This window comes from Xiphias gladius, chromosome 15 (assembly GCF_016859285.1).
Source record: "Xiphias gladius isolate SHS-SW01 ecotype Sanya breed wild chromosome 15, ASM1685928v1, whole genome shotgun sequence".
Taxonomy (NCBI): Eukaryota; Metazoa; Chordata; class Actinopteri; order Istiophoriformes; family Xiphiidae; genus Xiphias; species Xiphias gladius.
The window spans coordinates 23,433,017-23,460,516 of record NC_053414.1 but is presented as its reverse complement, the minus strand read 5'-3'; the positions used below and the strand labels follow the sequence as shown (position 1 = coordinate 23,460,516).

The 27,500-nt window shown below is 44.5% G+C and overlaps 2 protein-coding genes across 2 annotated transcripts in view; one reads left to right on the top strand and one right to left on the bottom strand.

Annotated features, from left to right (window-relative positions):
* The first annotated feature begins 1,104 nt into the window (after window positions 1-1,104).
* LOC120800282 (phospholipid phosphatase 3-like) lies at window positions 1,105-8,337 on the top strand. Its single transcript, XM_040146271.1, has 6 exons — window positions 1,105-1,585; window positions 4,792-4,949; window positions 5,054-5,340; window positions 5,434-5,491; window positions 6,846-7,022; window positions 7,111-8,337. The coding sequence occupies exons 1-6, from the start codon at window positions 1,375-1,377 to the stop codon at window positions 7,207-7,209; spliced, it is 990 nt and encodes a 329-aa protein (XP_040002205.1). The 5' UTR covers window positions 1,105-1,374; the 3' UTR covers window positions 7,210-8,337.
* A 1,181-nt stretch (window positions 8,338-9,518) lies between these two features.
* Window positions 9,519-27,500, bottom strand: part of LOC120800463 (adhesion G protein-coupled receptor L1-like) — a 28,236-nt gene continuing 10,254 nt past the window's right edge. The window contains exons 3-24 of the mRNA XM_040146587.1: window positions 25,584-25,797; window positions 24,980-25,089; window positions 22,555-22,762; window positions 21,268-21,532; window positions 20,825-21,164; window positions 20,453-20,746; window positions 18,878-18,981; window positions 18,517-18,702; window positions 18,373-18,411; window positions 18,070-18,250; window positions 17,838-17,960; window positions 17,420-17,640; window positions 17,157-17,330; window positions 16,214-16,426; window positions 15,732-15,952; window positions 15,492-15,558; window positions 15,268-15,356; window positions 14,111-14,279; window positions 13,863-14,012; window positions 13,670-13,766; window positions 13,464-13,574; window positions 9,519-12,457 (exon numbers count right to left, since the gene is read on the bottom strand). Coding sequence (XP_040002521.1) covers window positions 10,464-12,457; window positions 13,464-13,574; window positions 13,670-13,766; window positions 13,863-14,012; window positions 14,111-14,279; window positions 15,268-15,356; window positions 15,492-15,558; window positions 15,732-15,952; window positions 16,214-16,426; window positions 17,157-17,330; window positions 17,420-17,640; window positions 17,838-17,960; window positions 18,070-18,250; window positions 18,373-18,411; window positions 18,517-18,702; window positions 18,878-18,981; window positions 20,453-20,746; window positions 20,825-21,164; window positions 21,268-21,532; window positions 22,555-22,762; window positions 24,980-25,089; window positions 25,584-25,797 — 5,570 coding nt within the window. The 3' untranslated portion in view covers window positions 9,519-10,463. The remainder of the gene's footprint in view (window positions 12,458-13,463; window positions 13,575-13,669; window positions 13,767-13,862; window positions 14,013-14,110; window positions 14,280-15,267; window positions 15,357-15,491; window positions 15,559-15,731; window positions 15,953-16,213; window positions 16,427-17,156; window positions 17,331-17,419; window positions 17,641-17,837; window positions 17,961-18,069; window positions 18,251-18,372; window positions 18,412-18,516; window positions 18,703-18,877; window positions 18,982-20,452; window positions 20,747-20,824; window positions 21,165-21,267; window positions 21,533-22,554; window positions 22,763-24,979; window positions 25,090-25,583; window positions 25,798-27,500) is intronic.

Below are 27,500 nucleotides of genomic sequence, written 5' to 3'. Positions count from 1 at the left end.
AGGGGGGCACAAATATACAAAAATAATGACACAGCAAAAAACATAAAAATCTTTAATGTCCAAAGTAAATTTATTTGCCCACAGGGTACTTAATAATTTGTGATTGATTGCTTTATTATTTCTCGGCCGGGGGCTGTCAGTGAAGTTGGGTATGGATGGTAGGTATGGATTAAAAAAACAAGCAATAGCATTTTAACTAGTGAGCGCAGGTCCTGGTAGACAGATTTTGTTATCTTCAGAGAAAACCAGGCTAACTGTATGAACCTGTTTCCAGTCTTTATGCTAAGCTAAGCTAACCAGCTACTGTCCGTAGCTTCATATTTACTGTACGGGCATGAGAGTGGTATCAATCTTTTTAACAAACTCTCAGCAAGAGAGTGGATTAGTGTTTTCAAATGTTGAAAAATTCAGTGTTTGTTTAATAAATCTTTTACTAAAGCTTTATAGATCAGTTATAAGCATCAATAGGAACTATTTTTGCGTTGCCAAGTTGTGAAAAATCCCTTTGACTAATTGGACTTATTACCTCTTACCTTCTGGAGAACAGCTTCGGAAGATCTGGACCTAAAAAGTTCCCTATTCATACAAACGTATTAAGCATTTATTGACGATGACCACGTTTAGCCAACAATGGCATTATTACATAGGTTTAACACCGGCCAAACATTGGCCTATAACTGATCAATAAATAACTAGTAAATGTAAATTTATCAAGCTAATTCTTGAGTCATTAGCCACACAGAGAGTCATGTTGAGGATTTTTTTTTTTTTTTTTTTTTGAGGGATTTTTAAATTGAGAAGAACATAAAAAAGGAGGTGAAGGGTGAGTCATAGTGATGAAGAAATACTGCCCAGACTGCACATCATGCAGGTCAACCATAGTCAGCCGTGACTCGTCGGATGATGCGTCTGACGCCCTTCCTCTGATCTAAGGCCGTAGGGACGATGTACACCTGGATCCCATCTTATTAGATACTCAATTGGCAGAGAGTGTGAGAGAGAGACAGAGAGAGAAATGCTGAGAAGGAGTGAGAGAGGAGGAGGAGGGGGGGGCAGAGAGAGAGAGACAGATTTTATCCCCGAGTGTCTGTTACGCAACCGGTCTGGAGTTTTCCGCTCCACCGTGGTGCATATCTTCAAGGTGACGGTTACCCTGCAACGAGTCAGGACGAGCCTGGCGGACTCTGTGATGAAATTTAAAAAGAAAGCCACCCTAATTTGACAGCTAAGCAACACGCGCCGGGGAGAGCATAGGAAAAACTCTGGCAACTTGCGGATTTCCTCCCAGTCCCCTCGCAGCCCCGCACGTGCAGAGTCCAAGGGCGCTCCCGAGTTTCGGATGCCAGCGAGTTGTTGAACTCCGAGCCAATCGTCATGTTGGACACTTTTGGGCCGCAGAGCGCCGGTGTGCCCGTCTCCGGCGCGGAGCTCCAGCTCAAACTGACGGACAACCAGGGCAGGCTGGACGCAGCTACGGGGATGGGGATGGAGCACGGAACTGGGAAGAAACTCAAAGAGATAACCGGACCGGCTTTATCCAAAAGAAAACTTCTGGTCGGCTTGGACCTCCTGTGCCTCTTCCTTGGTAAATATCAAAATATACGGCACTGACACTTGAGATCCGTTCTTCGAATGGTGGACTGCAACGCTAAGTGCCTTAGTGATGTGTGAAGTGGACCGGGAAGGAATGCAACACTACAAACACCTGTACACCACCATGCATTCCAACAAAACATTCGTGCCATTAACACCACAGCATATCTGTAGGTGATTATAATTGCATCTCGTACAACTCTGCGGTCAGTGTTGAGGCCACGTGGTGTTGGTTGTTTGCACTGGAATGCATGATATTATAAGGTGTTTCTGTTATGTTGTCCATCCATGCATAAGATATGTGATTATACATTTATGCAGACTATGCAAATACTTGCACTGATTTGCTGAGGGGCTATTTACATTCATTTGTTTTTAATTTTACGATTTTTTTCACACTTTTTGGCATCAAAAAATCAAAATGAATCGAGAGAATAATAGGCAGGCTAAGCAAGAATGAACTACACGTTTTTTTTTATATAGTATCCATTCATTTTTAGTTTTGTGGACTACAGGTGAAATCCTCTACATACTTCATATCCCTTCCTACTCAGGACAACTCTGGTGAGGGTTAACTTCAACCGTGTTGAGTTCTGTTCCGTTTTGTTTCCGTCTCTCTTTATTTAGTCAACAAAGACAGTCAGTGGCTACGTTCAAGCCTGATGATCAGACATGTGGGCCTGCAGGTTATGAGCAGCACAATAACCCCAGGTTTTGTGAGGAAACAGAAAGACGGAATGAAAGAGACGGAAAAAAGAAAGAAAGTTTTTCAAGTTCTCGCTCTCTCCATCAGCATGTATCGCTGGCCATGTTTTTTCCACTCATGCGCGCTCTCGAGCTCCCCGTGCCAGCTGGTTCATGCATTGCCCAGGGAATTCTACAGTCTCCATGACAACCCCCAGTTCTCAGGGTAGAGTCAGGCCAGGGGGGAATCGTATTTAATATAAATAAATAAATGCACGATCCATGAGTACTGTGTGTGTGTGTGTGTGTGTGTATTTGTGCATGGCCATGACTGTAACTGTGGACTCTCCCTCCCACGTACCCTATATGTGACAGGAGAGTGGTTATGTAATGTTGGCTAATTGGAAAAAGCTGGACGGAGAGGTACTCTGTATTAACAGCAGACTGGATATGTGCAGAGGGGAAGAAGCCCTGCAAGAAGTCTGTCTTTCTCTCTGTCTGTCTGTCTGTCTCTCCCTCCCACCCCTCTCTCTACTGCGCAGGCATGCAGGACAGAGAGAGAGAGAGAGAAGGAAGGACACCCGGAGACAAACAGAGACAGTGGGAGGCTGGTTCTGGCTCTGGACTGCTGTGGCATTTGCTCTTTGTTTCGTAGGAAAGAGTTGAACTGAAGTCACAAACAACTCCCCTTTCTTTATTCATCAACAGAATTACACACACACACACACAAACACACGCACACCAGACACACGCACATGCGCAGTTCAGACGCAGTTTGTGTTGAGCTCTGCCTGCTTTCCCTTTCTAGTTCCAGTCTAAATTGATTCAGTCTGTATTCAGTCAGGAAACGGGAGCTTTCTGCAGTTGCTTGGGCTTCTTTGGTCCCAGAGGGGCAGTGTTGTGACCCTCACATTCCTAATACTTGTCAAACTAGTTAGGTTCTCAAGAGAAAAGTCCAGGTTCCCACCCTTAGTTTGCTGTAAAACTACTACTCATCTGACCCTCTCCCCTTTCCTCAATCCTCCCATGTCATCTTCCCTGTCAGTTTTGTTATAGATTAAAATTTCCTTCTTTTTGATTTTACACCTCATTACTGTAATTTGTGATTCAGAGGATACTTAGCGAATCTCTTGTTGTGTGACAGGGATGTCATGGGCATCATATCTGCACTGATGCTGGGTATTGAACCCTTTTTTGGTTCCGACTAAAACGTGTCCATAGCAGGGAGTATCTCTTACTCTCTTTTACCTCTTTGATCAAATTTAAATCATAATTTTGCTGGTTCAGGATGTATTTTTTAGGTAAAGTTCCTTCAAAACTGTTTTTTTGTGGATTGAAAACTAGACTAAAGCCTCCTTTAAACAGAGATCTTGCTATATTGCCATAAAGAAGAGCCCTCGTTGTGCCGGCTGTGCTTCTTTACGCTGAACCAAACAACGCCAGCGTAATGTCACCTAAGTGTGTGCTTTTAGATAGCATGCTGGCGCTCTGGAATCAGAGGCGTGAGGTCTAACACAACAGCATCGGCGTCTGTCCCGCCATGCGGGCTCTCCCTTTTAAACAGACGTCGATCCGGGTCTGTGACTACCTCCACTGCTGACTTAAAGGCAGAACGACAATGCCGCTCTATTCCGTGTTCGTACCTTTTATACAGAACGGTGAGGCAGAATAGAGGTGCAACATTCCTGCCTTGAACAGGCTTTGGAAAAGGGGATTAAGAGTCCACATGCTCTGTGAGGCTGTACTTTGGGTAGTGGTGCTTTGTGCTCAATGCTAAAATTAGCATCCAAAAAAGCTCACAGGGACAATGGTAACATGCAGATGTTTAGCAGGTAAATGTCCATTTTCACCATGTGTTGCATGCAAACAGTTTACTAGTTAGCTCTAAATACAAAATACAGATTAGGCTAATGGTAATACAATTTTAGGGTACTTTAAACCAAAGTACTGGACAAATTCTGACGTAGATGAAAAGTTAAGGGATCACCAATATGATTCCAGGTCATCCTGAGGATGACATGCAATCGGGATCCATCCAATAATTGTTGAGATATTTCAGGCTGGACCAAAGCAGTGTGCCGACCAACCAACCAATACATGCATCCATAGAATCATACTGTGGCTAACAAGATTTTGTAGAAACATATTTTTTGTTTCTTTAAATTATTGAAAAAAGGTATTGTGTTGGCTTTGGCACAGAACCAATATGACTAGTGTCATCTTGACACTAGTATCACTAGTAGTATCTACAGGTATGTATGAATAACACTGAAAACTACATGAGCTGGAAAGACAGAGAAGCATATTTTAGGTTGCAGATTCCTTTCCAGTTAATCTTCATCGCTTCTCAACCCTCTAGTTTTGCTCCTCTTTTCCTCTCCCACGCATCCTCTCCAGTATCTCATAAAAAAGAGGAATATCTGTCCTCCCACTTGGGATTCTTGTGATATCGAATCATAGCTCTCTAGATCTAACTCCTTTCATCTCCCTCTTCCTCCTCCTCCTCCTTTGCAGCCTCCATCCCTTTCTTCGCATGTGAGCTGAAGGCACTGAGTCCTTACAGAAGGGGCTTTATGTGCGGGGACCCCAGCATCACCTATCCTTATCTGCACAGCGAGGCCATACCAGATGAACTACTCATCGCTGGTGGCATCTTCATCACCGGCCTCACAGTGAGTACACATCATCCTTGTCATGGCAGTCAATCTGTTATTCATTGTACACCATGTCCCAGCGCGAGGAGAATGTAATATGGTGGTTATGTGTTCGCCTTCAGATCGCCCTCGGAGAGTGTTACAGGGTACGCTTCCGAGACGTCAGCTCCAAGGCCTTCGTCAGGAACCTGTATGTGTCCTGTTTGTACAAGGAGCTGGGCTGCTTCATGTTCGGCTGCTGTGTCGGCCAATCTCTCACCAACATGGCCAAGCTGAGCGTGGGCCGGCTGCGACCACACTTCCTGTCTGTGTGTGGTGTCACCTATGCATCGCTCAACTGCACACCGGGAAGCTACGTTGCAACGGTGAGCTGCCGCCAGCCTGACCACCAGTTAGAGGAGGAGGCCAGGTATGTGTATATGTTTGTGTATGTTTTTATGCATGCGTGTTATGAATTGTACTTTTGTTCTGTGGGATTGTAAATACTTCTCCATTTTTGTAGGAAGTCCTTCTTCTCTGGCCATGCTTCCTTTGCCATGTACACAATGCTCTACTTAGCAGTGAGTATCTCTATCTGTCTACAGACACACAAACACACACACACACACACACACACACACACACACAAACACTGGCAAACGCAATTTAATGCCTCCAATTTTCAACTACCATCTCTATAAAATGCAAAGAAAGAATAAATGAAACGAGGACCAATCATCAGTCATCAGTCCAGTTAGCAGCAAAAAGTGAGAGAATGAAAGAGGAGAGGGAGAAAGAGAAGGACTGAATGGAGAAATAGGACAAACAGAGACAGCTTTGTTCAGCTAATGGGAGGAGTGTGACCTCGCCTCACCGCCTCAATGCTCTCCTCTATTGTGTGAGTGTGTTTGTTTAAGCTCCTGCATTTATATGTGTACATATGAAAGCCTGTGTTTGTGCATGCAAGTGCCTGAATATGTGAATGTGAGCACACTCTAGTACATATATATGTGTGTGTGTGTGTGTGTGTGTGTGTGTGTGTGTGTGTGTGTGTGTGTGTGTGTGTGTGTGTGTGTGTGTGTGTGTGTGTGTGTCCCCAGTCTTGGCTTGGCTGTCTGTGATTACTTTCCCTATCTGTTTCACTTCCTCATGTTGCCATTGTGCTCTACCACAATTAGTGAGGGAAGGAGAAAGACTTATTGATTTAGCAACAACAAGATTGTTCATCTTAATTTACATCACTACTCGAGACATTAGAAGCTGCATCAGTGCACTGATTTCTGTATATCTGGCATATTGGATCTCATGAATCTGCAGGGGGAAAGGAGCAATACAGATGGGTGACAAAGTCAAGTTAAAACCAACACAGTAAGGTGTTGCTCCAACACTAGCCTCAAGAACAGCTTCAGTGCCCTTTGTCAGAGATTCTCGGAGTCTCTGAACTTTACTGGAGGGAGGAACACCATTCTTCCAAAATGTAATCTCTCATTTGGTGCTTTGATGATATGGAGAATCTGATTCTCCTACATGACTGGCCTGGGATCAGGTGACTGCGAAGGCTATAGCCTGATATGATTTACATCATCTTCTTGCTCATCAAACAACTTTAATTTGTCACTTTTCAGTCTGTATCCACATTACATCTAGCCTAATGTCACATCTGAAATAAAAGCCAGTGTTTAAATACTTGCCACTGATTGGAAAGTAATTAAGGAGTAAGGACAGTATTTGTGTTAAGAAATGTGACTCATGGCAATGGAGTACAGGCATGACATGACTCTGCAGTGATGGAGCTACTGGTAAATATGGAATGTTGAGTTTGAGTTAACAGCAAGAGCATAAGCAGCAAATAAAAACAGCAGGAGATCAGGAAACAAGGGGACGCTTTGCATATCGTGTACACACCTAATAACATTGTTTGTTGTCCTGACGCAGTTTTACCTGCAGGCGCGGTTGACATGGCGTGGGGCTCGGCTGCTGAGACCCGCGCTGCAGTTCTTCCTGGTTCTGCTGGCAGTCTACACAGGTCTGACCCGCATCTCAGACTACCGGCACCATCCGTCCGATGTGCTAACCGGCTACATACAGGGAGCCCTAACTGCTTACTGGGTGGTCAGTATTCCTTGTCATCAGTGCATGTCCACGTGTCAAAGTCTGTCAAAGTCCAAAGGTCAGCATGTTTTTGTCTGTCTGTTTTCAGGCCTTCCACATCTCATCCATGTTTAAAAGTTCCAGTTCAGATCTGTCTCCTACTGAGACCCTGGACACTCCCTTGTCACCCCACCATACTGTCTGCTAAACTTAACCTCCAGCAACCCCTGCCTGTACCAACATCCACCTACTGCCTGTAGTCCGGTTTGGATAGACAAGAGATGTGAAGAATGTGAGACCATTTCCTGTGAAGTCAAACCACATACCTCAGTATTCAGACAGAGTGTAGCACAAAGAGAGAAAGAGTAGAGTTTATGAGAACTTGTATGTGGCTCAAAAGAGAGGACACACAAACTGAGAGAAAGGAAGAGGGAGGGTGCTGTGTTGTGTAAGCAGCCTGAGCACTTGACCTTTTGTCCTTGTGACTGACCTTAACTTCACATGTGATACTTACCTGTGAGCTGAGAGTGAACCAACGGCAACCACTATCACTCAATGCATCACCTGTAAATGTATACAGCTTTTGTACAACTCGAATAATACTGTAAAAGCACTTTTTGATTTCCATGCTAGTATTATCATTACCACTTTGTAATGATTTGGTATGTAGAATGTGATATATTTTATACAAACATGTAACATATATTGTAGCTGTTTTTTTTTTTCACAGTGAATGTAATGGTTTTGAAGAAACACAAATGGCAAGATAAGCAACTCATTTGCCTAATGTGTTGTAAGATTTTAAATGTGGAAGGATGTGTCCGTCTGTGTACAGTATATCATATATGTAGTTCACTGATGAGAGAATGTCTATAGAATATAATGCATATTGGAATAGTACATATGCTACTACTCCTCAGTCGTATTTATAATAATATATATTTTGCTAGGCTACTAATCAGTCCAAGAGCACAGAGATCATTAAAGAAAAATTGTGACTTTTTTCTAAAATACTAATACTGCATACTCATTTTGAGAATAAAAAAATTTTGATATTATTTCATAGTCTTCCAAAAGACCATTGCTGTACATCCTAAAGTTTTTACTGTCCTATGTTCACTCCTCTGACCTTTTAATGTTTTTGAACGGGCATTTTCTTCTTTTCCTAAGATCTTATTTTTGATGTCACTTATTAATGCTAAGGCTGATAAAGCTGTTTATAGCCCCCAAGAAAAAATTTAATATCCTTTTCTTTCATCAACAAAGATGGAAGAAACATCTGAACCTTCACCTCAGGAAAAATACACTCAAATTATCTAAAGCAAAAGTATATATGTATGTGTTTGTGTGACAAATTAATGGAAAAACTTTGTTTCTGTCAAATTAAAGCAAAAACCTGAATAAGTGAGTGGAGAAAGATGAGGAATGCAGATGCTTCCACACAGGTGCGCTGCGTGTTACAATTAAGCAGTTAACATCCAATCATGCTCTGTGTCCTCTATAAAAATGCTGAGCAGGTCCAGTTGGTTCTGATTTTGTATCAAGATGCAAGAGGAAAAGATCTAAGTGACTTTGAAAGGGTTCATTGTTGGGGCACAGATGGCAGGAGCCTCAGTCACAAAGACTGCTTAACTGGCTGGTGTTTCAATAGGAGCAGTGACTAAAGTGACGCCTTCATTTAGATCTATTGGAAAGAGCCTGGTAAATAGTGTTGGAAATTGTGTTCAACAGTGCACATTTGATGACCAATGACCGTGATGCTGGTGCATCTTCCTCAGGTGCGAATGTCAACGCAGGTCGTGATCCGACTGTGTCAGCAAGAACAGCCTGTCGACAATTACATAGAGAGGGATAATATAGTAGGGTTGCAGTGCACAAATCCCTCATTACAAAGATGAATGGCCACTTGAGGCACTTGTCTAAAGAGATTTTGAAAAAAGTGATTTGGTCACGTGAGTTGTCCTTCAGCATATTCTTGACAAGTGGGCGAGTGCATGTGTGGCGTACACCAGGCGAACTGTAGAGGCCCGAATGTTTGACCTGTACAGTGAGGGGATCCAGTGGCTCCTTTATGCAGTGTGGGGCATTTTGCTGACGTGGTTCGGGTCTACGTGTCCCCATACAAAGTTGTTCTGAGTGATCACTTTTATCCTATGATGAAATATTTCTATCCTGATGGGAGCGGTCGTTTCCCGTCAGATAAAGTGCTGTAAAAAGTTCAATATTTCCCTCTGAAGTGTCATGGAGTAGAAGTGTGAAGTAGCAGAAACTACAAATAGAAAAGTACAAGTAGCTCAAGTACAGTAATTGACTTAAAGCAGGTAGCCTAGATATATTCCAACACTGTTTCACATCAATCTAGCTGCTGTTTAAAAGAGTTTCTCTTTATTGTACACCTCATAACTTTCTCCTCCTTTTTTACTCTAGATATCTTTCTCCTTTTACCGACACCCTCCATCTCTTTGTGCATCCACACAAACAGAAAGACGAAAACATTTATTTCACATGTTTACTTGAACTTCAATAGCAATACAAGACAATCAGAACACTTGAGGTCGGTATGTACAAGGATCTCGGGGTTGCAGAAAAGTTCTGAGGTTTTATATGATCTCTGGCTCTGGAGTCAAGAGTTCTGTTACTATGACAAACTCCATGGCAACGAGTCCCATCACCAACAGTTACTGGCAGGTGGAGGTGGGAGGAGGGGGCTGGAGATTTTGGTTTTGATGTGAAATGGGATTGGTCAAGAGTTCAATTCAGTAGGAGGGGATGTGTGTAAGAAGCCCCCCAGTTGATATTGATAAAATGCTTCACTGTGATACATTAATTATACAAGAATGATGTATATACACAAATACACACTCTCTCACGCACACACACACACACACACACACACACACTCACGCACGCATGCTCTTCAAGCTAGACGCACACGCTAGCACTCGCACGCACTTCAGCACTTTCCTCCTACAGTATGTAGCCTTGTAAAGCCACTATAAAGTCATGCACATGTTCTTTGAAAGGATTTTTTGGCAACACACGAGTGCTTCATTGACACACTGTTTGCTTGCTACGGGGAGGGGCAACACCCAGCCGATGAACCAATAGAAACTTAGACGATGAACCTATAAGGATAAGCACTGATGAGATGGGAAGACACAGCAGGGGATCGGTAAGGAGGGAGGAGGGAAAGGAAGAGGAGGATGAAGAGTTAGAAATGGATCACAGTCATAGAAAAGTAACAAAACATGGACAGGGGAAAGTCTCGTGGTGATCGGGAGATAGAAGCAGGGAGGAGCAATTACTGTCATCATCATGGTTACCCTCTTCTTCCTTCATCATTATCCTCTTTATCGTCATATGCGTCATCATTTCCATCAGTTTGATCATCATCATTTGTTGTTATTATCACCATCTTCCTTCTCCTCCTTGGTTTCTATGCCCCGATCACCACCGCCCTAGTCACAGGCTCGTCACCCGCTGCATCTGTCCGTCGTCTCCCTCAGACGTCGGCTCTGCTGTGTACACTGCCTCTCCATTGGATGCCAGCGGCGGTGGCTGGTAGAAGGTCTGCAGGTGATTGGGCCGTGGGCCCAGCGGGGGTCGCCCCAGGCTGTAGGGCAGTTCCAGGGCGGGCCGCTGGGGCTGGCCAGTGGGGCTGATCTCTTCCGGACCTTCAGGGCTGCTGTCGGGGTACGAGAGGGTCGGAGGGGAGGTGCGGGTGTAGAAGCGAGGAGGGGAGCTGCTTCGGCTGTACACCTGGGGGGAATGTCGGGAGTAGAGGTTGTTGGGAGGCGAGTTGGTGTCTCGCGGAGCAAAGATATTTGTCGGGGGAGAGCTTCGGGGAAAGATGCTGAGTGGCGGCGAGTTTCTGTCCCCGGGGTAGAGCGGGGAGGGGTTTGAATCTCTGGCGTAGATTGGTGAGGAGTCCGGGTCAAGGTCAAGATCAGGGGTCAAAGGCAGAGCAAAGCTGTCTGAATCCTCTCGTTCGCCATGATACCGAAGAGACGCTCTATCTTTCCCTCTTTTCTTCCCATCTAGACCTCCATCTTTGCTCTCAAACAGGAAAGATTCCTCCCTGTCTATATCCATCCCTCCTCTCCACACGTCCAGTGCTCTATCTTTCTGTTTCTCATTCTCTCGTTCAACCCCTGCTCTCCATCCATCTCTGTCTTTTAAAAACAAGGTTTCTTCCTTCTGTCTCTCCATCCCACCTCTCCATCCGTCAATCCCAAAATCTTTCTTCTGGGTTATGAAAGTCTCTTCCTGCTCTGCCTCCGCTCCTCCTCGCCACACCTCCATCCTGCCATCTCTCTTCTCCAGCAGATGAGGTTCCTCCCTCCCTCTTTCCATGCCACCTCTCCATTCCTCCATCTCTCCCTCTCTCTTCTGAGAGGTAAAAGACTCGTCCCTCCCTCTCTCAGCTCCTGCCCTCCATTCGTCCATTATTCCGTCCCTTTTTAAAAGAAATGTTTCGTCCTTCTCTCTGTCCTGGCCGCCTCTCCATGTCTCTACACCTGCCTCCCTCTGTTTCATCAGCAGCGGCTCTTCCAGAGCCTTGTACAGGGGCTCAGACTCCTGTGGGGGAGGGGGAGGAGGAGGCGGGAGGGGCCTGTCCCGGTAACGATCCCGCTCTCTCTCCCTGTCTCTCTCTCTGTCTCTGTCTGTCCCTCCGCTGGACTCCACTGTGTTGCGGTGGCGGGACAGAGTACCAGCGGTGCGGCTGAGGGTGGAGTAGGGCCGAGCCTGAACATCAGGGGGACGTGCTTGCTGCCGGTCCTGGAGCCCGCGGCGACCCAGAGTGCCTTGCAGCTGCAACCTGTCCCCGTCTTTAAGCAGCTCACGCGACTCAGAATCTCCAGATACACGTGCGTGTGACCAGCCATCTTGTAATCGTGGAGTTGTAGCGTGATCTTGTCCACGTGTGATGGAATGTGTCTCAGCATCTTGTGTGTGGTGCCTCGTATGCGACCAGCCCTCTTGTGCGCCGTGGCGTGTGTTTGGCTGCATGGTAGCAGCCCAGCCCTCTTGGGGCGGCTGTGCATGTCGAGTTAGTGTGGCAGTGTGAGGGAGGGCCGCCCTGTCGTGGTGATGAGGCCTTGCCAGGCTTCCATAGCGCTCAGGAGGTACAGGCATGGGTACCGCGGGCCTCAGGTTGCTCTGCACCAGCTCCGAGATGATCATCTTCTCCAGCGCCGCCGCATCAGACAGGTTACGGCGCATTCCAGCACTGCCCAGGTCTGAGGCCCCGTGGGGGGTGAGGAGGGCTGGGGAGATGTCATCCCCTCCCATCCCAACTCCTCCCTCCCTCAGAAGGTCAGTACTTCCCACCAATCCAGCTCTGGACCCAGGTGTAGTCCCCAAACCATGCAGAGTGAAGGTGTTGGGGGTGTAGCCTCCATTGAGACACACACTGTCCAACCCACAGGACTCCTGGCTCTGGGACACACCACCCTCTGTTAGGAGAAACAGGAGGATACCAATTACAGAAGGACGGGGACACCGTTAAAGATTTACATGAAGAGATGTCCATTGAATGAATGTATGAATGAATGAGCAGCGTTTAGTTTTTCTCTGCATACTGAGGGTGTGGCTTTACCAGGAAGATTTGGGTATTAACAGTATTATTTGATGAAATGTTTGGTGTGTAGCCACATGGAAGAGATGTATATTATGTCTTCATGGTCTATGAATAGTTACTGTGTGCAAATATTGCACAGATAGTCTATGAATTGAACCACGGTGCACGAAGAAGTGGCGCTCAATGATTCAAGTGAGCACAATAAAGGAGCTCGTACTCTGCTTGTTTCTGAAGGTTCCTACTGCTCCACGTTAAGACAGAGAGACAGAGAAGGAAAGTGTCAAAATACATTTAAAGGGCAAACGACTCAAACTCAGAAACTAAAATAAGAACGACATGCAAGCATGAAACAAAAACATTTGAGCTTTAAATTCCAAAATATCCAACTGTACAGAAACAGAAAAATTACAAACTGTACTGTGCAAAAGTCTTAGACCACTTGGAAAAATTCTAATAGTCTACGTGATACCATTACCCCAATATTGGTTTATCACAGATGTCTTGTAAAAGTGAATAATTGGTAATAAATAGCAGAGGTGTGTGTGTGTATATATATATATATATATATATAGACACACACCAAAAAATATATTGCATGGAATTTACTGCAATCCATTTATTGTATGCATGTTTCTTTCTGGTTCCGTGTTGCTGCAACAAATTTAATTAAAGTCACCAACACTTTTTCCTTCATACAGAGTTAACTGGCTTTTAAGAGACATTTTTCGGTGTGGCCTCAGAGTTTTGCAGGCTACTTTGTGTACACAAGTGAAAGGACAGTCAAAAATACCGACAGAATGAAAGAGAGTAGTAAGCTGTGTAGATAAGAGTAGAAGCAGGAGTACAGAGGAAGGATCACAGAGAGCTGTAATGAGAGTTACCTGTGGAGGAGAAAGGTTGATTGTATCCCTGGGCCAGCATCGTGTCATAAGGAGAGGCTGCAGCATGAGTCTGCAATACTGGGTTAGTAAGGAAATGGTTCCCCAAAGCAGCTGAGAACGGAGATGAAAAGAAAATAAATGTCACATTCTTCACCCACAGAGGGGACAATGTTGAAATTTAAAAGACCAGTAAAAATGATCTTCACCTCGGTTAAGAGTAGGAGTGTTGTTCACATCTGCTGCGATGAAAGATGATTCGGTCTGTCTGCGAACAGTGTCGTTCCACATCCTCCTGATACGACTCTGGAACAGAAATATTTCACACGAGGTCAAAACTGACTCAGACAGAGAGAGAGAGAGAGACAAAGACACAGAGAGGTACAGAGTATTGTAGTGTACCTGTCTGTTAGCAGTGGCTCTCCGACTCTGGCTGCTAGTGTAGCGGCTGTTGGAGCGCAGGGCAGAGCCCTTCACCGAGTCCGGAGAGCTGGAGGAGGAGGCCGCACAGCACTGCGAGAGACGCAGGCATCGGCCGTAGTCCTTCTGGCCCTACACACGATATTCAAACATGAAACTTAATAGTCTAATCCTGCTTGTTGACAGACAGACATTTGCAGGTACATAATGGCACACACACAGAGCCTGACCTTCCTGGCGAGGCTGCAGTGCAGTATGGTGATGAGGAGGCCCTGGGCAGTGTTGAGGGAGGAGAAGAGATAGGCCAGGAGGAGAGACGGAGCAGACAGGAACATCAGGCCTGAGGACCAGGTGACGCTCTGCAGGAAAAGCAGCGTCAGGGAGCCCACCGCCCAAGCCCTGGAGACAGCGGAGGAAGAGGACACGGATAAATGACATTTCATTTTAATTCTGCCAAACTAATGTGGTTCAACAAGAATTCACTAAACTAAATCTATCAGAGAGTTTATTAAATTATAAATTATATTCCTCAGATCACCTGTGCTTTGAATACAGAAGATTCAACTGTGATTTGATTTCACAATGCAGCTAAAGAGCTGCTAAAGTTTACAGACCCAAATCTTCTTGAATGCCCCCATCAACAAGCTCTCTTCTGCTTAAAATAGAAACTGAAGAAATAGATTAAAAGAGGATTTGGACAGATTTGGGTATGCAAACTATGTTTGGTCTTTGTTTTTTACTTGCTGGACACTACTAACACTTGCCCTAGCTTTCCTTTTATCCTTCCTTGAATGCAAATTATTTTCCTCTATTTTTCATTTATACAGCTTTGCTAGGGTTTGTGACTATATAGTTCATGGAGCTGTTGACACTGCTGCAGTGCATTATACTCTGGTTTTCAAAAGGCTGTGCTTGTGCTTTATTCAAAATGCTGCTGTTTAACTAAATGCTGGAGCCTTATTAAGACAAAAGAAAGACTGTATTACCTCTGTTTGATGTTTCTACATTTACATTGGCTCCCTGTCTCAGCTAGGGTGAGTTTTAAACATCTTTATCAAATACTAATCTCTAAATGGACAAGCTTCCTCCTACATAACTTTCATCTTTCATATCTTGCATTTTTTATATCTGGTTTAATCAGGCTGTAGTCCACTGTGCAACATTGTACACAAACTGTGAACGTTATAAAATAAAATATTAAAATTACAAATGGCATACAACAGGAAAGTAGGGAAAAACATATTTGTTTTTATCAATCCAGGGCCCGTTATGGTTTATAAATTCAGATTTGCTATGTTTTGTTAATGAGTGGAGCCAAAGCTACTGAAACAAAATAAGCTCTACGCATAATCACCCACAACAGATCAGCATGAGGCACTATACTAACCGCAGGTTGTCATGGCGACTGGAGTCTGGCTTCAAAGCAGCAGTGCTGTGCATCTTATGTAAGGTCATCACCAAGACAACGAGGTTCAACTGAGGACAAAAGGACAAAAATCAAACACAGTTAAATATGTAGTCATTAATAATGGGTGAACATGATGTTCTTACATGCTGATGATAAATAAGAGATATAGGAAAAGTTTGGGATGTGAGAGCATGGACTCTCACCGTTATAATGACAGCAACAGGTCCAAGGAAACTCCAGATGAAGTAGTTGTCTGTTCGTAGCCAACATCTAAACACACACACACCAACACACACACATTGAAACACACAAACAAATCACAGGAAAATAAGAACCTCAAAAATAGCAAAGTCAGCCTGGGAGCTGACACAGAAATATACAGATGTAGGAACTGTCCCTATACAAAAATGTGCACACAGACACACACACATTAGTCAACTTACGCAGTCCTTGAGCTGTAGCCTCTGAAGTCTATGGCTGCAGACACGGCCACCACCAGCCCAGGAATAGAGTAGCCACACAGGTAGAAATACTTCCTCCTGGAGTTACGTCCCTCAAATACCTCCCGCTGCAGCAGGTACAGTTCCACCCCTTCCAGACACAACCAGCAAAACACTGAGAGCAGCGAGAAGTGCAGCAAGCCAGCAATGATGGAGCACACGACCTGTAAATGGGAATAAAGGAAGAGCACAATAAAGAGCGACACAATGATTGGAGGATATGCTACATAGGAAAAATCTATGATTGTCACATGAGGATTTGTGCAAACAATTTACACAATACTTTAGGCTACAAAATGTTACTTTAAAAACCCTGTAAAAACCTCCAGGATTATCCTTGATATTATACATCGTTAGTCTTTCCCAATACTTAACTATATACTTAACTACTCTGTGTTATATTAGTCCAGTTTCTAAGCACTCACGGTGTATTGTGTCTTGTTGGCACCAACAAGGAAGAGCAGTTCAGTGATGAGCAGGTTGGCCCACAGGTTGCAGTGGATGGTGCTATGGTCTGTGTGCCATGGTGCCCCCTGGCAGCACAGGGTTGTAAGGCAGGTGGCCAAACACACCAGTGCTACGGAGATGCCAACCCAAGAAACCACATAGACCAGGAGCTCTTCTACACCGACCCCAAACTGACGAGGAGGAGCACACAGGAAAGAAAGTGCAAAGAGGTTAATCAGGATTTTTTTTTGTGTTTTTATCTGATCATAAAGAGTACATGGATGAATGTAGGAACATGTGTCGATGCAGATTTTGTGAGCATATGTGGATGTATTTCGTAGTTGTGGTATAGAGTTCAATGTGCGTCTTTGCCACCGGTTGTGTGTCCTTGTTTCAAATGGGTAAAATCACACTCAACAAAGAGAACATCTTACAGAGAAACACTTAATTCAAATTCCTGGAATATATCCTGCGGCATTTATCGCTCTCTTTCTCTCTCGAAGCTACAACCCACAATTATCACCCCCTCTGTGCTTGATTTTTAAACAGCCTTTTGGAGAGCCCAGTGAGGGTGAAGTCCAACTGTGCCACAGCAAATGGGTGCATGAGGGTGAAGGCAGGAAGAATTTGGTGTCTGAAGATGGGGGGAGATTTACAAAGTTTGGCTCCTGGCCATCTAAAAAGAAAATAACAGCAGTAATAATGTGTAACACAGGCCTTTCAAACTCTCGATCTTATCACCACCTAGACAAATGCAAAATGCACAGATAAAAGGCCGTTTGTTTTTAGTGGTGAGAGAGGGTTCACACAAACACAAATCAAGCCAAAAAAAAACCGATTACAGCCTTAAATCTGCATCGTGCCGCCATGAAGGTGAATTTAATACTGTTATATGCTTTATTTGTGGTGTGTGTTACTTACAGCAGGTTGCTCGTATGTCATGAGGACAGCATAGCTAGACAAGTGGTTGCAGGCGCAGGTAGTGTGTGTGTTGTTGGTGTGTAACAGGCGGCAGCCCTGTGTAGACCACCTGCCGCTCCCAGATACACCTGATGCGTTCCAGAAGGAGCAGTTGGGGCCAAAGTGGTTCTCCAGCTGGAGAGACAAACACAGCAAAACACTCAGTGGCCTGCACAATGTTATGAATCTGCTCATTCTGGGTATTTAGTTTGAAGGAGCCAGACCTGCAGGTGCCTCAGAGTGAAGATCACCGGTTCGGAGAGGTAGACTCTGTTGGATCCTCTGTGCACAGAGGCAGAGATCACATGGGAGTTGACTACCAGGCTCTTGTGCCTGACCTCTGACCCCTGGCTACCTAGCCCCAGCCCGAGCCGCAGAGTTGAGTTCTGGGTAGTCAGGAAGGAGCCCAAGTTCTTATAGAGGGAGAGGACCAGCTTCACCTGGCCTGCAGAGGAAAACCACAGAGGACAGGGCAGCACAGTGAAGAGGGGGGATGTTTAGACATTTGACACATGGAGAAGAACTAGTATTACTTCCACAATCCATTACTGGTCCTACCCATGGTCTACTAGCTGTATGCTGTGTACAATACTGAGATTTACTTGCACATAATGTTGATTAGTTTTATTGCATGCCACATACCATTGTTGCTGTACTGTTGCAGAGCCAGTGCTGATATTTGCAAGATGCTGTCGCTGTCATAGGAGTGAGGGAACTTCAGTTCCTGTATGTCCGCCTCTGTATTTAGTACATACACCTCCAGATCTGTGCACACACAGGAGCAGCCATGCACAAAAGTCTGGATGAGTTGGTAATGTCGGTTGGTAAAGTTGGTAAAGTAAAATGGCAGAGAAAAACAGAAAAGACCGCATACCAACATTTGGTGCCCTGTCACTAAAACGGCCTTCATAGAGGTTGTTAGCCAATAGAAACGCTCCTTTCTCTACTGCGTCTAAAAGCAGTGATGCAGAGTGTGATTGGTCAACGCTGCTCATATCAGCCCAGGACACCAGAGCCTCAGGACCCAACAGGTTATCAACTGTCTGAACAACAGCCTGAAAAAGAGAAAGACAGAGACTGTTTTATTCTAACTTAAATCTATCTATCTATCTATCTATCTATCTATCTATCTATCTATCTATCTATCTATCTATCTATCTTTCTATCTATAGATTACCTGAACATAAGCTCTGCATGTGCGTTCCCTCTTCTGCAGCTGAAAAGAAGAAAAGCATCAAACATTTATTGTTGGAATCATCATCACTGACATTTCCGCTTTCATTTCCAGGAAAGGTCAAGTACACTAACAGGAACAATTTACCTTGTTGTAATTGCGTGCTGCAGACTCTTTATTTGCTGGTCTCAAGGCCTGGAGCTGGGAGTCCAGGATATCCAATAGCTGTTCAATTAGCTTGACAGACATGCTGACATCACCAGCATAAATCCGCCCCCGGGTCAGGTTGACCAACTCCCCGGCGATGTTGGCTGCGTTCTCTCCGCTCTTAATCTAGAGTGAGGCGGGGGTGTTTGTAATGTCAAATATTTTGACATTTAAGAGGGAACTGCTTGCTGACTGGCTTTAGGGCATTTGCACAGCGTGTGTGTGTGTGTGTGTGTGTGTGTGTGTGTGTGTGTGTGTGTGTGTGTGTGTTTGTATTTGTGTGTGTTTGTGAAAGACTAACCTTCTGTGCAATTTGGCTGACCCAGGGAGAGGTGCAGTTGGAAAGGTCAGGCCCTCTGGAGCTCCAACCCACTGGAGACGACATACACTGATAGGAGGCTATACCTGCAGAGACAGACGGGATGACACAGACAGTCAGAAAGAGCAAGGACAGCTCATGTTTTACAGGACCTGATGTGGTTTGTCACTTCTGTTTCTCCTTGCACTTATTTTCCCATGCAACTTCTAACCTTACATTCATCACAAGAACACTTACAACATTTTGAACATTTTCTAGCAGCACATAGTAACAAATATGAATCAAATGTGTTGTAGAACTATCAATTAACTTTCAATTGTCTATTAAATTTTCATTAACACGAAAGGAAATGACGTACATTAAATCTGACTGAAGCTTATTTGAATATATTAATGAAAAAAAAATCCTAAAACATATAGACAATAAATGTGTGTTTGAGTCCAGAAAAGGATACTAATAGTAGTTTTTGATTTTTATTTTAGCTTTTCATAAAGCTTCATTGATAGCTTTTTTTGGCCATTTGGGATTAGAAGAACTCCACAATAAGGTAAAATAAAAAAACAGAGACCTTGAACATGTTATCATTTTATAAAGTTGTAGGTAAAGTGTTAGCAAATACTGCTGATTTATACATCCAGGAAACATGGAGCAACATTAGCCTTCATTTAAAGTTGTGTTTGTGTCCAACTGATGAATGTAAGTACACTATTCACTCTCCTTTTAGCTTTGTCTTGGTCTTCATCCACTGCTTCACTTTCTTCACCAGCTAGTCACTAACTTTGCCCGTTTGCTGTTCGGCATCGGCCCGGTAGTGTACAGTGGGTTTATCAGTTTGCTGAAAACAGTTGCCTGCCGCTGCTGGAAATGAGGCTTATGAGAACGGCAGGATGAACCGCAGTAAATGTACTGTGAAAACAAAACTACGAGCTAAAAGAGGCTCAAAAGCTGCAGAGCAGCAGTCTGGTGATAATTCTCTGTCGGTTAAGTGTAGCGCTTTACCTGCTCTGTTTGAATGTTGCAGTCATTTTAAAAAAAAAAAAAAACATTTCTTTCTTCTTTACAAGATATTTAATTAAAAACATATCTAGAACGTTTGGTACACACCAGTTCTGCAGTTTTAGGTGTAAGTATAAGACAACAGTCACACCCGTTCTCAGCTCTAAACATGATTTAAGATATGTGCTAAACCCAGGTCCAACATGATTAGGATGAGGAAAAATGTCACAGGCTTATCAACACAATCTGCATAACAGCTTCTCCTCAGAGGGGCCACTGGGCTGAGGAAGACAGCTGCACAGCGAGAGGAAGAGCTGACGAACCCACCTTCCCCGAACACTATAACCTCTCTGTTTCTTCTTCTCTCTCATCTGAAGGCAAGTTCAAAGAGAGGACACCCGACTGCATTTCAAAGGGAAACAAGATACAGAAAGAACACATGCAAATTCCACACATACACACACACACACACACGCACTCACACACACACACACGCACGCACAATGCAACACACAGACTGGCATGCTCACATCTACACACACTCACACACGCCACACCTACCCAGTGACCCTTTAGGGCAGGGCCTCTCCACTGTCTCTCCCTTGAGGGTAGGCGGCCACTGCACCCCTCGGGCGACCCGACCCTCACATCCGCCAACCTGGCCAGGGCCCCCAGGGGCCAAGGGCACACGCAGAGGAGGGCGTGGGGTCAGAGGGACCATGGCTGTGATCGGCCGCTGGTCAAAGGGGCCTCGATTGATGACACCAATGGGGTGAGAGGCTGACGGCCGCACTGGGGTCAGCGCGACAGTAGCCGTGTAGGAGCGGACGGTCGTCATCAGAGAGGAGAGGGGACCTGGAGGGACGAAAACACTGTTAATCCTCTCAGCTCAAGAAATATGCCCAATTACACATTTGCACCTGTTACGCAAACCTTTAGTGGGCGGCGGCGGGGTGAACTGTAGCGGGTATCTCAGCACGTAATAGTTATTCCACACGTACAGCTGATTGTCCCTGGGGTTGTAGTCTATGGAGGAGATGTACTGGTAAGGGTTGGGGAATGGTATCTGAACAGGCAGCTCCTGTCCACGGCTGGTGTCATAGGCGTAAACCACCATGTCGCTGCCAGCCCGGCCTTCAGCCTGGCCTTCATCATCCTGGAAGACAGAGCGAACAGCGTAGAGCACGCCACAGGCCATGAAGGCGTTGCTCGCCCCACGTTTGTCGAAGCCGGTGGCCCACGTGCCCTCGAAGCGCAGTGTGTACGGGTTCACCTGCAAAAGGTGAGAGGGCAGACACAGGAGGTGGGAGAGCTCAGGTATGTATAAAATCATTCCTTTTTTCCTCTTCCTAATCATCTGTTTCCATTCTGCCTACCTGGCTAACCACGATGCGTCCATTATTGGCTTCAGTAGAGTAGATAACCCAAAGGCCGTTCTCGTCCACCGCCAGGTCGATGTCTGACTTCCCTCCCCAGCGGTAAGGCGAGGTGTCGTGGTAGTTTGCATTGACCACCACTGCCTCGCCGCTCTTGATGCGAGTTCGCAGGTCATACTTGACCAGGTTGCGTGTTCGCTCCTTGTTGTAAAACACGGCGCCATCGTACACCACAAAGCCTGTACCGTCCACACGGCTAGGCAACCTAGGGCAGACAATGATAGAAAATATGTAGTCCATGTGCACATTTACGCTTTTTAAAAGAGGATGCTATTGATATTATTAATTGAGAAAAGAGAGTTTAAGGTCCTGAAAGCTTATTTTCACAATCAGCTTCTTTTTTTGAGTGATGGCGTCCTACATGACACACGCTAAATTTTCTGCCAAAGTTAAAACAGTTTTTGTTATTTTACAAACTGTTTGTGAACTGTTATTAGTAATTTCTGGATTTGTGTTTCGTCTTTGCTGTTTCAAGCGGACCGGGCTCAGTTAGAAAAAGGTGATGTCACATATCTCTGTGCACCAATCAGAATTTAGCAAAATTTAAATAATAATTTGATAACAGTTTACCATTGTTCAATCATGTTTCCAGTCCACTGTATGTCAAATCTGGTCAAAGCACCCCCATGCAGTCCTGATGAAGCCAACTGAGTTTCAGCTGGGTCTTGTGGGTTAAAATATTCATAAATACCACCTAAGGAATTTCAAATATTTTATACATAAGATTTCAATCCTGGTTGATTTGGTGACACCTGTGGATACTGGTGGTAACACTAAGAACATTTCAATAATACAAGTCCCAGTGTTCCATTAGAAATGACCTGTTTATTGATCAACCTGGGGGCAGGAAACACGCTTTGAGCAGCTACATGCAAAGTTTCCGGTGAATCCCTTGTGGATGTGCACACAGCTTGAAGGCAGAACAGGAATGGTGGACTCTAACACTGATGACGTAAACTACTATATTGTTTTTAGTGGAAATTAGCCCCCAAAGGCTGCAACCAACAAATATTTTCATAAGAAATGAATTCAATTATTTTTTTTAATAAATGCATTTAACGCGTTTAATGTATAGTTTTGACAAAAAAAACAAAAAATGTCAAAAGTTCCCAGGGCCCAAAGTCACCTCTTCAAATTGCTTATTTCATCTGGGTCTAAAACCCGAAAAGTAACTGATCAATGAATCGACTGTCTCAGCAATAAATACGATACACACACATTACTCACTTATAGGTGGTGGTGATCCTGTTTTGGTGGTAGTCGTCCCAGGAGGCGTACTCATACAGCACCTCTGTCCGATACGGTGTCCATGGCATAACGTACAGCCTGTCACCAGCCTGCAGTGGATCCTTACACCAAGCGCCTGACTGATGCTCCGCCTCTAGGAGCGAGGAGGCCGGCTGGATGCTGAGCAGTGAGCCAGGACACACGAAAACTGGAAGACGGGAGTTGGGAGGGGTAGCAGGATGTGAGAGAGAAGAGAGAGAGGGATGAAGAAGGAGAGCAGGGAGGGAAGTGAGAAAAGAGTGGAAAGATAGTGGGGGGCAGGTGCAGGAAGAAAATGGATCGATGCATGAAAAATGAATTGAATTAGATGCAGTTGGTGTGGCGAGATTAAGAAAAAAGAATGAAGAGAAAAAAGAGAGAGGGATTTAAACACCTGTGCTGATCTCAAGAGGCAAGCAACAGAAGAGACATAAAAGTGTAATCACACACTGTTAGTGTGTGTGTGGTGAGTAATACAACAGGGACACTGCAATGGAAGGTGTGTGAGTGTATTTATGTGCTTTGTGTGTGATTGCATGTGTGTGTGTGGGTTAGTGCAAAAAGAGTGAAGAAAGAGTGTGAGGTAGAATCAGGGACGCAGAAGGCGGGGCTAAATTTTGCCTTGAAGTGAATGAGAGGGCAGGTTAGTTACACCGAGCACAACGATTTGTCCACCACATATCAATAACTGCATGGACACATATGTATACTGTACAGTCTCACACTGGCATGCAAATAGGCATGCACACACACTCACACACATAAGCAGTGCTTGGTAAGCACACATCCAGACGGATATACAATCAGACACATTTGGTCTTATTTTTCCTATGAAGATAAATAAAGGGCTCTTCCTATAAGGGAAGAAAAGGGAAAATAAGCATGAGGAGGATGATTGAACAAGAAGAAAGAAAGAAAGAAAGAGCGAAGAAAGAGAGAAAGAAAGAAAGAAAGAATGAAAGAAAGAAAGAAAGGGTGCTTGCGTGTGAACAGGAAATAGAGCAGAGAAAGGGTAAAAAGAAGATTATGATTGTGTTTGTGTGAGTAGTTGTGTTTATGTTTGTGTGCACAGAGAAACCGAGGGAGAGAAAGAAGAGACAGAGAGATCAACCAGGGGGCAAGAGAGGAAGAAACTGGAGAGAAACAGATGCAGAGACAAGAAGAAGAGAGAGACGAGGTGCAGAACCTGGATAAAATTGGATAAAAGGACGGGTTTCCATACAACAAGAGATGGATAAAATGGGGGGAGGAAAAGAACCGAGTAGAAAATGAAAAAAGGGGGGCAACATCCAGCATGACTACGAAACAACGTCCTAGGGTAAGAGGAAGAGAGAAATGGTAGGAGAGAGGAAGAGAAGGAGAGGAAAGAGAGGGGTCGGGAGTAAGGAGAGATCAAGATGCTACAATGTATTGTCTTTACCTTTTTGGTCCACTTCTACTCAAGCATAGGAAAAAAAAGAGGGAGAGAAAGAAAGAGAAGTCAGAGGGTGAAAGAAGGGAAGTAAAGAAAAGCAAGAAAGCAAGCATGAGAGAAAAGATAGAGAGAAAGCAAGTAAGAAGGCAAGCAAGCAAGAAAGAAAGAAAGAAAGAATTGCACAGATAAAGACTTTGGAACTCATTCTCACCACAAACATTATAGTTCACATTAAAGAAAGAAGAATCACAAAAGAGACTGAGCATACTCCTCTTCCCTCCTCTCCTCCCTTACCGCCCCATCCTCCCCCTTTCCCTCCCTCCACCACCCCCGATCTCTCCTTCCCTCAATCAGGCTCCTGTGGAGAAAAGAGAGCAACTCCTGTGGCGTGAATCTGAAAAAGGAAACACACACGCATGCATGCGCAAGTGCACACGCACACTCTCGCATACACACACACACAGAAGACATACAGTATGCAAATGTCCTACAGTTTCTCTCTCTGTACTTTCTCCATCCAACTTTGTGTCTGTATTTTACACTCACACACACACACACACACACACACACACACACACACACACACACACACACACACACACACACACACACACACACACACGCACACGCAAACACACACACACACACACACTCCCTGAGAAAAAAAAAATCTCTTCTATCCATCAATCTCTCAGGGCAACAGTTGACATCAGAGGTTATAAGAACAAAAAAAAACACCTTAAACCTAAAATGTAGCTAAACAAAAATAGGTTAAATCTCTGTCTTTTGCATGCACATATGCACATTTTTACGTGTAATCATGGCAGTGTGTGTTTGTGTGTGTTTATGTGTGTGTTTATATATATATGTATATATATATATATATATATATATATATATATATATATATATATATATATATATATATATACACATATATACATATATACATACATATATATGCATACTCACTGTAAGGGACACATTCATACTGGATCTCCAGGTACTTGTATGTTCCAGGACAGGGGTCTGGAAACACGTCCACCCCTGCGACCACCACACACTGAGTCCTGTTGTTACACCTGGATGGATGGATGGATGGATGGATCAGTGAAAGGGATGATGGAGTGAGAAAACAAATGAGAGTGATTAATAGACAGGAAAGGGGAAGCAAAGGACACTCCATTTGTCTACTCTCCCTCTCCCTCTCTGTGAATATTGATCAGTTCTTCTAGGAAAACACTGCTGAGTACACAGCTAATGGTGCAGCCGGGCACTCAGACTCAGCTGAGCTGGAGAGATTACTGCACATGCACATGACTTACAACACAAGCACTGGCTTTGTCTAATGTTTCGTCTGACATGAATCCAACGTGTACTGTGTGTTGTGCAGCACTGCACATGCACTGTATGTACGAAACCGTAGATGGTCTCATTGATTGGTTTAACTGCTTTCACAACACTCACACACACTTAGTAGCACAAGAATTACATGACAATATGCAACTTTGCTGTATAATTTAAGCTCTTACATAAAAACTGTATGCAGTAGATGTGTAACCCAGCATATACACACCTCTGGGCCATAATCTTTAATGCATCAGGGAGGTAACACTGTGTGTTCTCCATCTGGAAGGGGTCTGCGTCACAGATCTTGTCATCGGTGCGTCCATAGTTGGCAGTTTCCACCATCACCACGTCACTTCCCGGGCAGCGTAGCTCTATCGGGTAACCTTCGCATGCCAGCTCCCTGCGCAGCAGTCCAAACGGCATGGCAGCACGGGACATAGCTGCTCGCAAGGGACAGAGGTAGGGAAGACGTTGAAAGGGGAAAGTAGGACAAAAACAAGAAAGAAAGAAGAAATTTTCAAGAATTTGCATTTGTATAATTTCATCAGACTGCAGTGAACTGGAGAATTTAGTTGACTGAATTCATTGAGATGTTCTGTAAACAGAAAATGAATTTGGTCAGAGTCACCTTTATCTCTTCATAGGACGTATGGGAATAATAATATGATTTGTAGCAGCCTGGGTGCAGAGCTAAAGGGGTACTCCAGCAATTTAGTATTGCACCTTCTCATAAAGTCGGGGTACTAATAAGAGGCAGATTTTAAATAAGACTAAGAGTCTACAGCCATGCTAGCGGCTCTCTGAGGCTGTACTTAGGCACGAGTGGCACCCTGAGCTGAATGCTAATGTCAGCAATGTTAACAATCTCACACTGACAATGGGAACATGCTGATGCTAAACCTCAAACTTACCAAATTTTATAGCAATCTCTCCTGTGGTTGTTGAGACATTTCACTGACAACCACAAATGTAAAATTCATGACAGTCCATGCAATAGTTGTTGAGATATTTCAGTCAGGACCAAATTGGTGACTAGCCATCTGGCCATCCCTAGAGCCACTCCACTGGTGTGGCTACAAAACTGGTCCACAGGGGCCGAGATATCCTGACTTCCCTTGTACATGGCTGTTATAAATCTGGGATCTCAAAGCCTGGGCTGAGCTAACGCTGATGACATTGTCAGGGTTATTTTTTCAGACTTTGAAAAGCTCCCTCAAGAGCCGGGGTGACATTATAAAACCATTTTTCCCAGGCCGAGGAGTGCACCTATGATGAGGATACATAGCTTTTCTGTGCATAAGCGGTTGAGTTTCCCTTTATAACCTGTTATATCATGAGCTGGTCTGTTGATACACACACTAATAATTCCCCACTTATACAACAAATGTCCTGTAAACAGCCTACTCTGATTGCCCTGATCAAATCACGCCCTTGCCTATATTTGATGTAAGCACGAAATAGTTAACAAACGCAAAATGTATTCTGGCACTGTGAGCACCTCGTGTGTGATTTAATTCAATCTTTTAAAAAATGCCCAGGCCTGAAATCTCCCACTGGAAGGAATCCTAGATGCAGAGTGTGATTGATGACATAAATCGCGCCGCACCTCCACTGTGACACCAACACGTGATGTGATGCCTAGGTACATCAGAATATCTTGTGTTTCCCGTCAGTGGGGAGGATAAGGCTTGTACTGCTGGCTCCGGAAGCACAGGCTGACAAGTGTAAGGCTTCATTTTCTTTCATTCGAAGGCCGGATCTCCCTCGTTCACATCTCTGTGTTTTTAAGCTCACATTAATCCGTGTAAACCGGGGTTATTGAGGAAAATCACATTACCATTACCTTAATCCAGGTGTTCACATCACCCGGGATAGGCTATCGTGTACACATGAAAAGGTTTGTGCTGTGTCAGGATTAAAACCCAGCCCAACACGCCGGTGGGATCAGTATGCTGCCGGTGCTCTCTAACTGTCTGTGGCGCTGAATGACTTGACTGCTCCTGAAACACTCCCTTTGGCAAGCTGCATACTACTAATGTTTTTCGATAGTCTTTTCGTTTATTGAGGTCAGAGCATTTTCTAAACTTTGCCAAGATGACTGTGCTTTCCTTTGGAGGCAGCGGGGCTGAGTTCCACCTCACAT

Bases quoted from the DNA above. Each gene is read 5' to 3' on its own strand.
- LOC120800282 (XM_040146271.1), top strand. From the start codon at position 1,375: ATGTTGGACACTTTTGGGCCGCAGAGCGCCGGTGTGCCCGTCTCCGGC. The intron at 5,492-6,845 runs GTGAGTATCTCT...GTCCTGACGCAG, and splicing joins ACACAATGCTCTACTTAGCA to TTTTACCTGCAGGCGCGGTT. The intron at 7,023-7,110 runs GTCAGTATTCCT...GTCTGTTTTCAG, and splicing joins CCCTAACTGCTTACTGGGTG to GCCTTCCACATCTCATCCAT.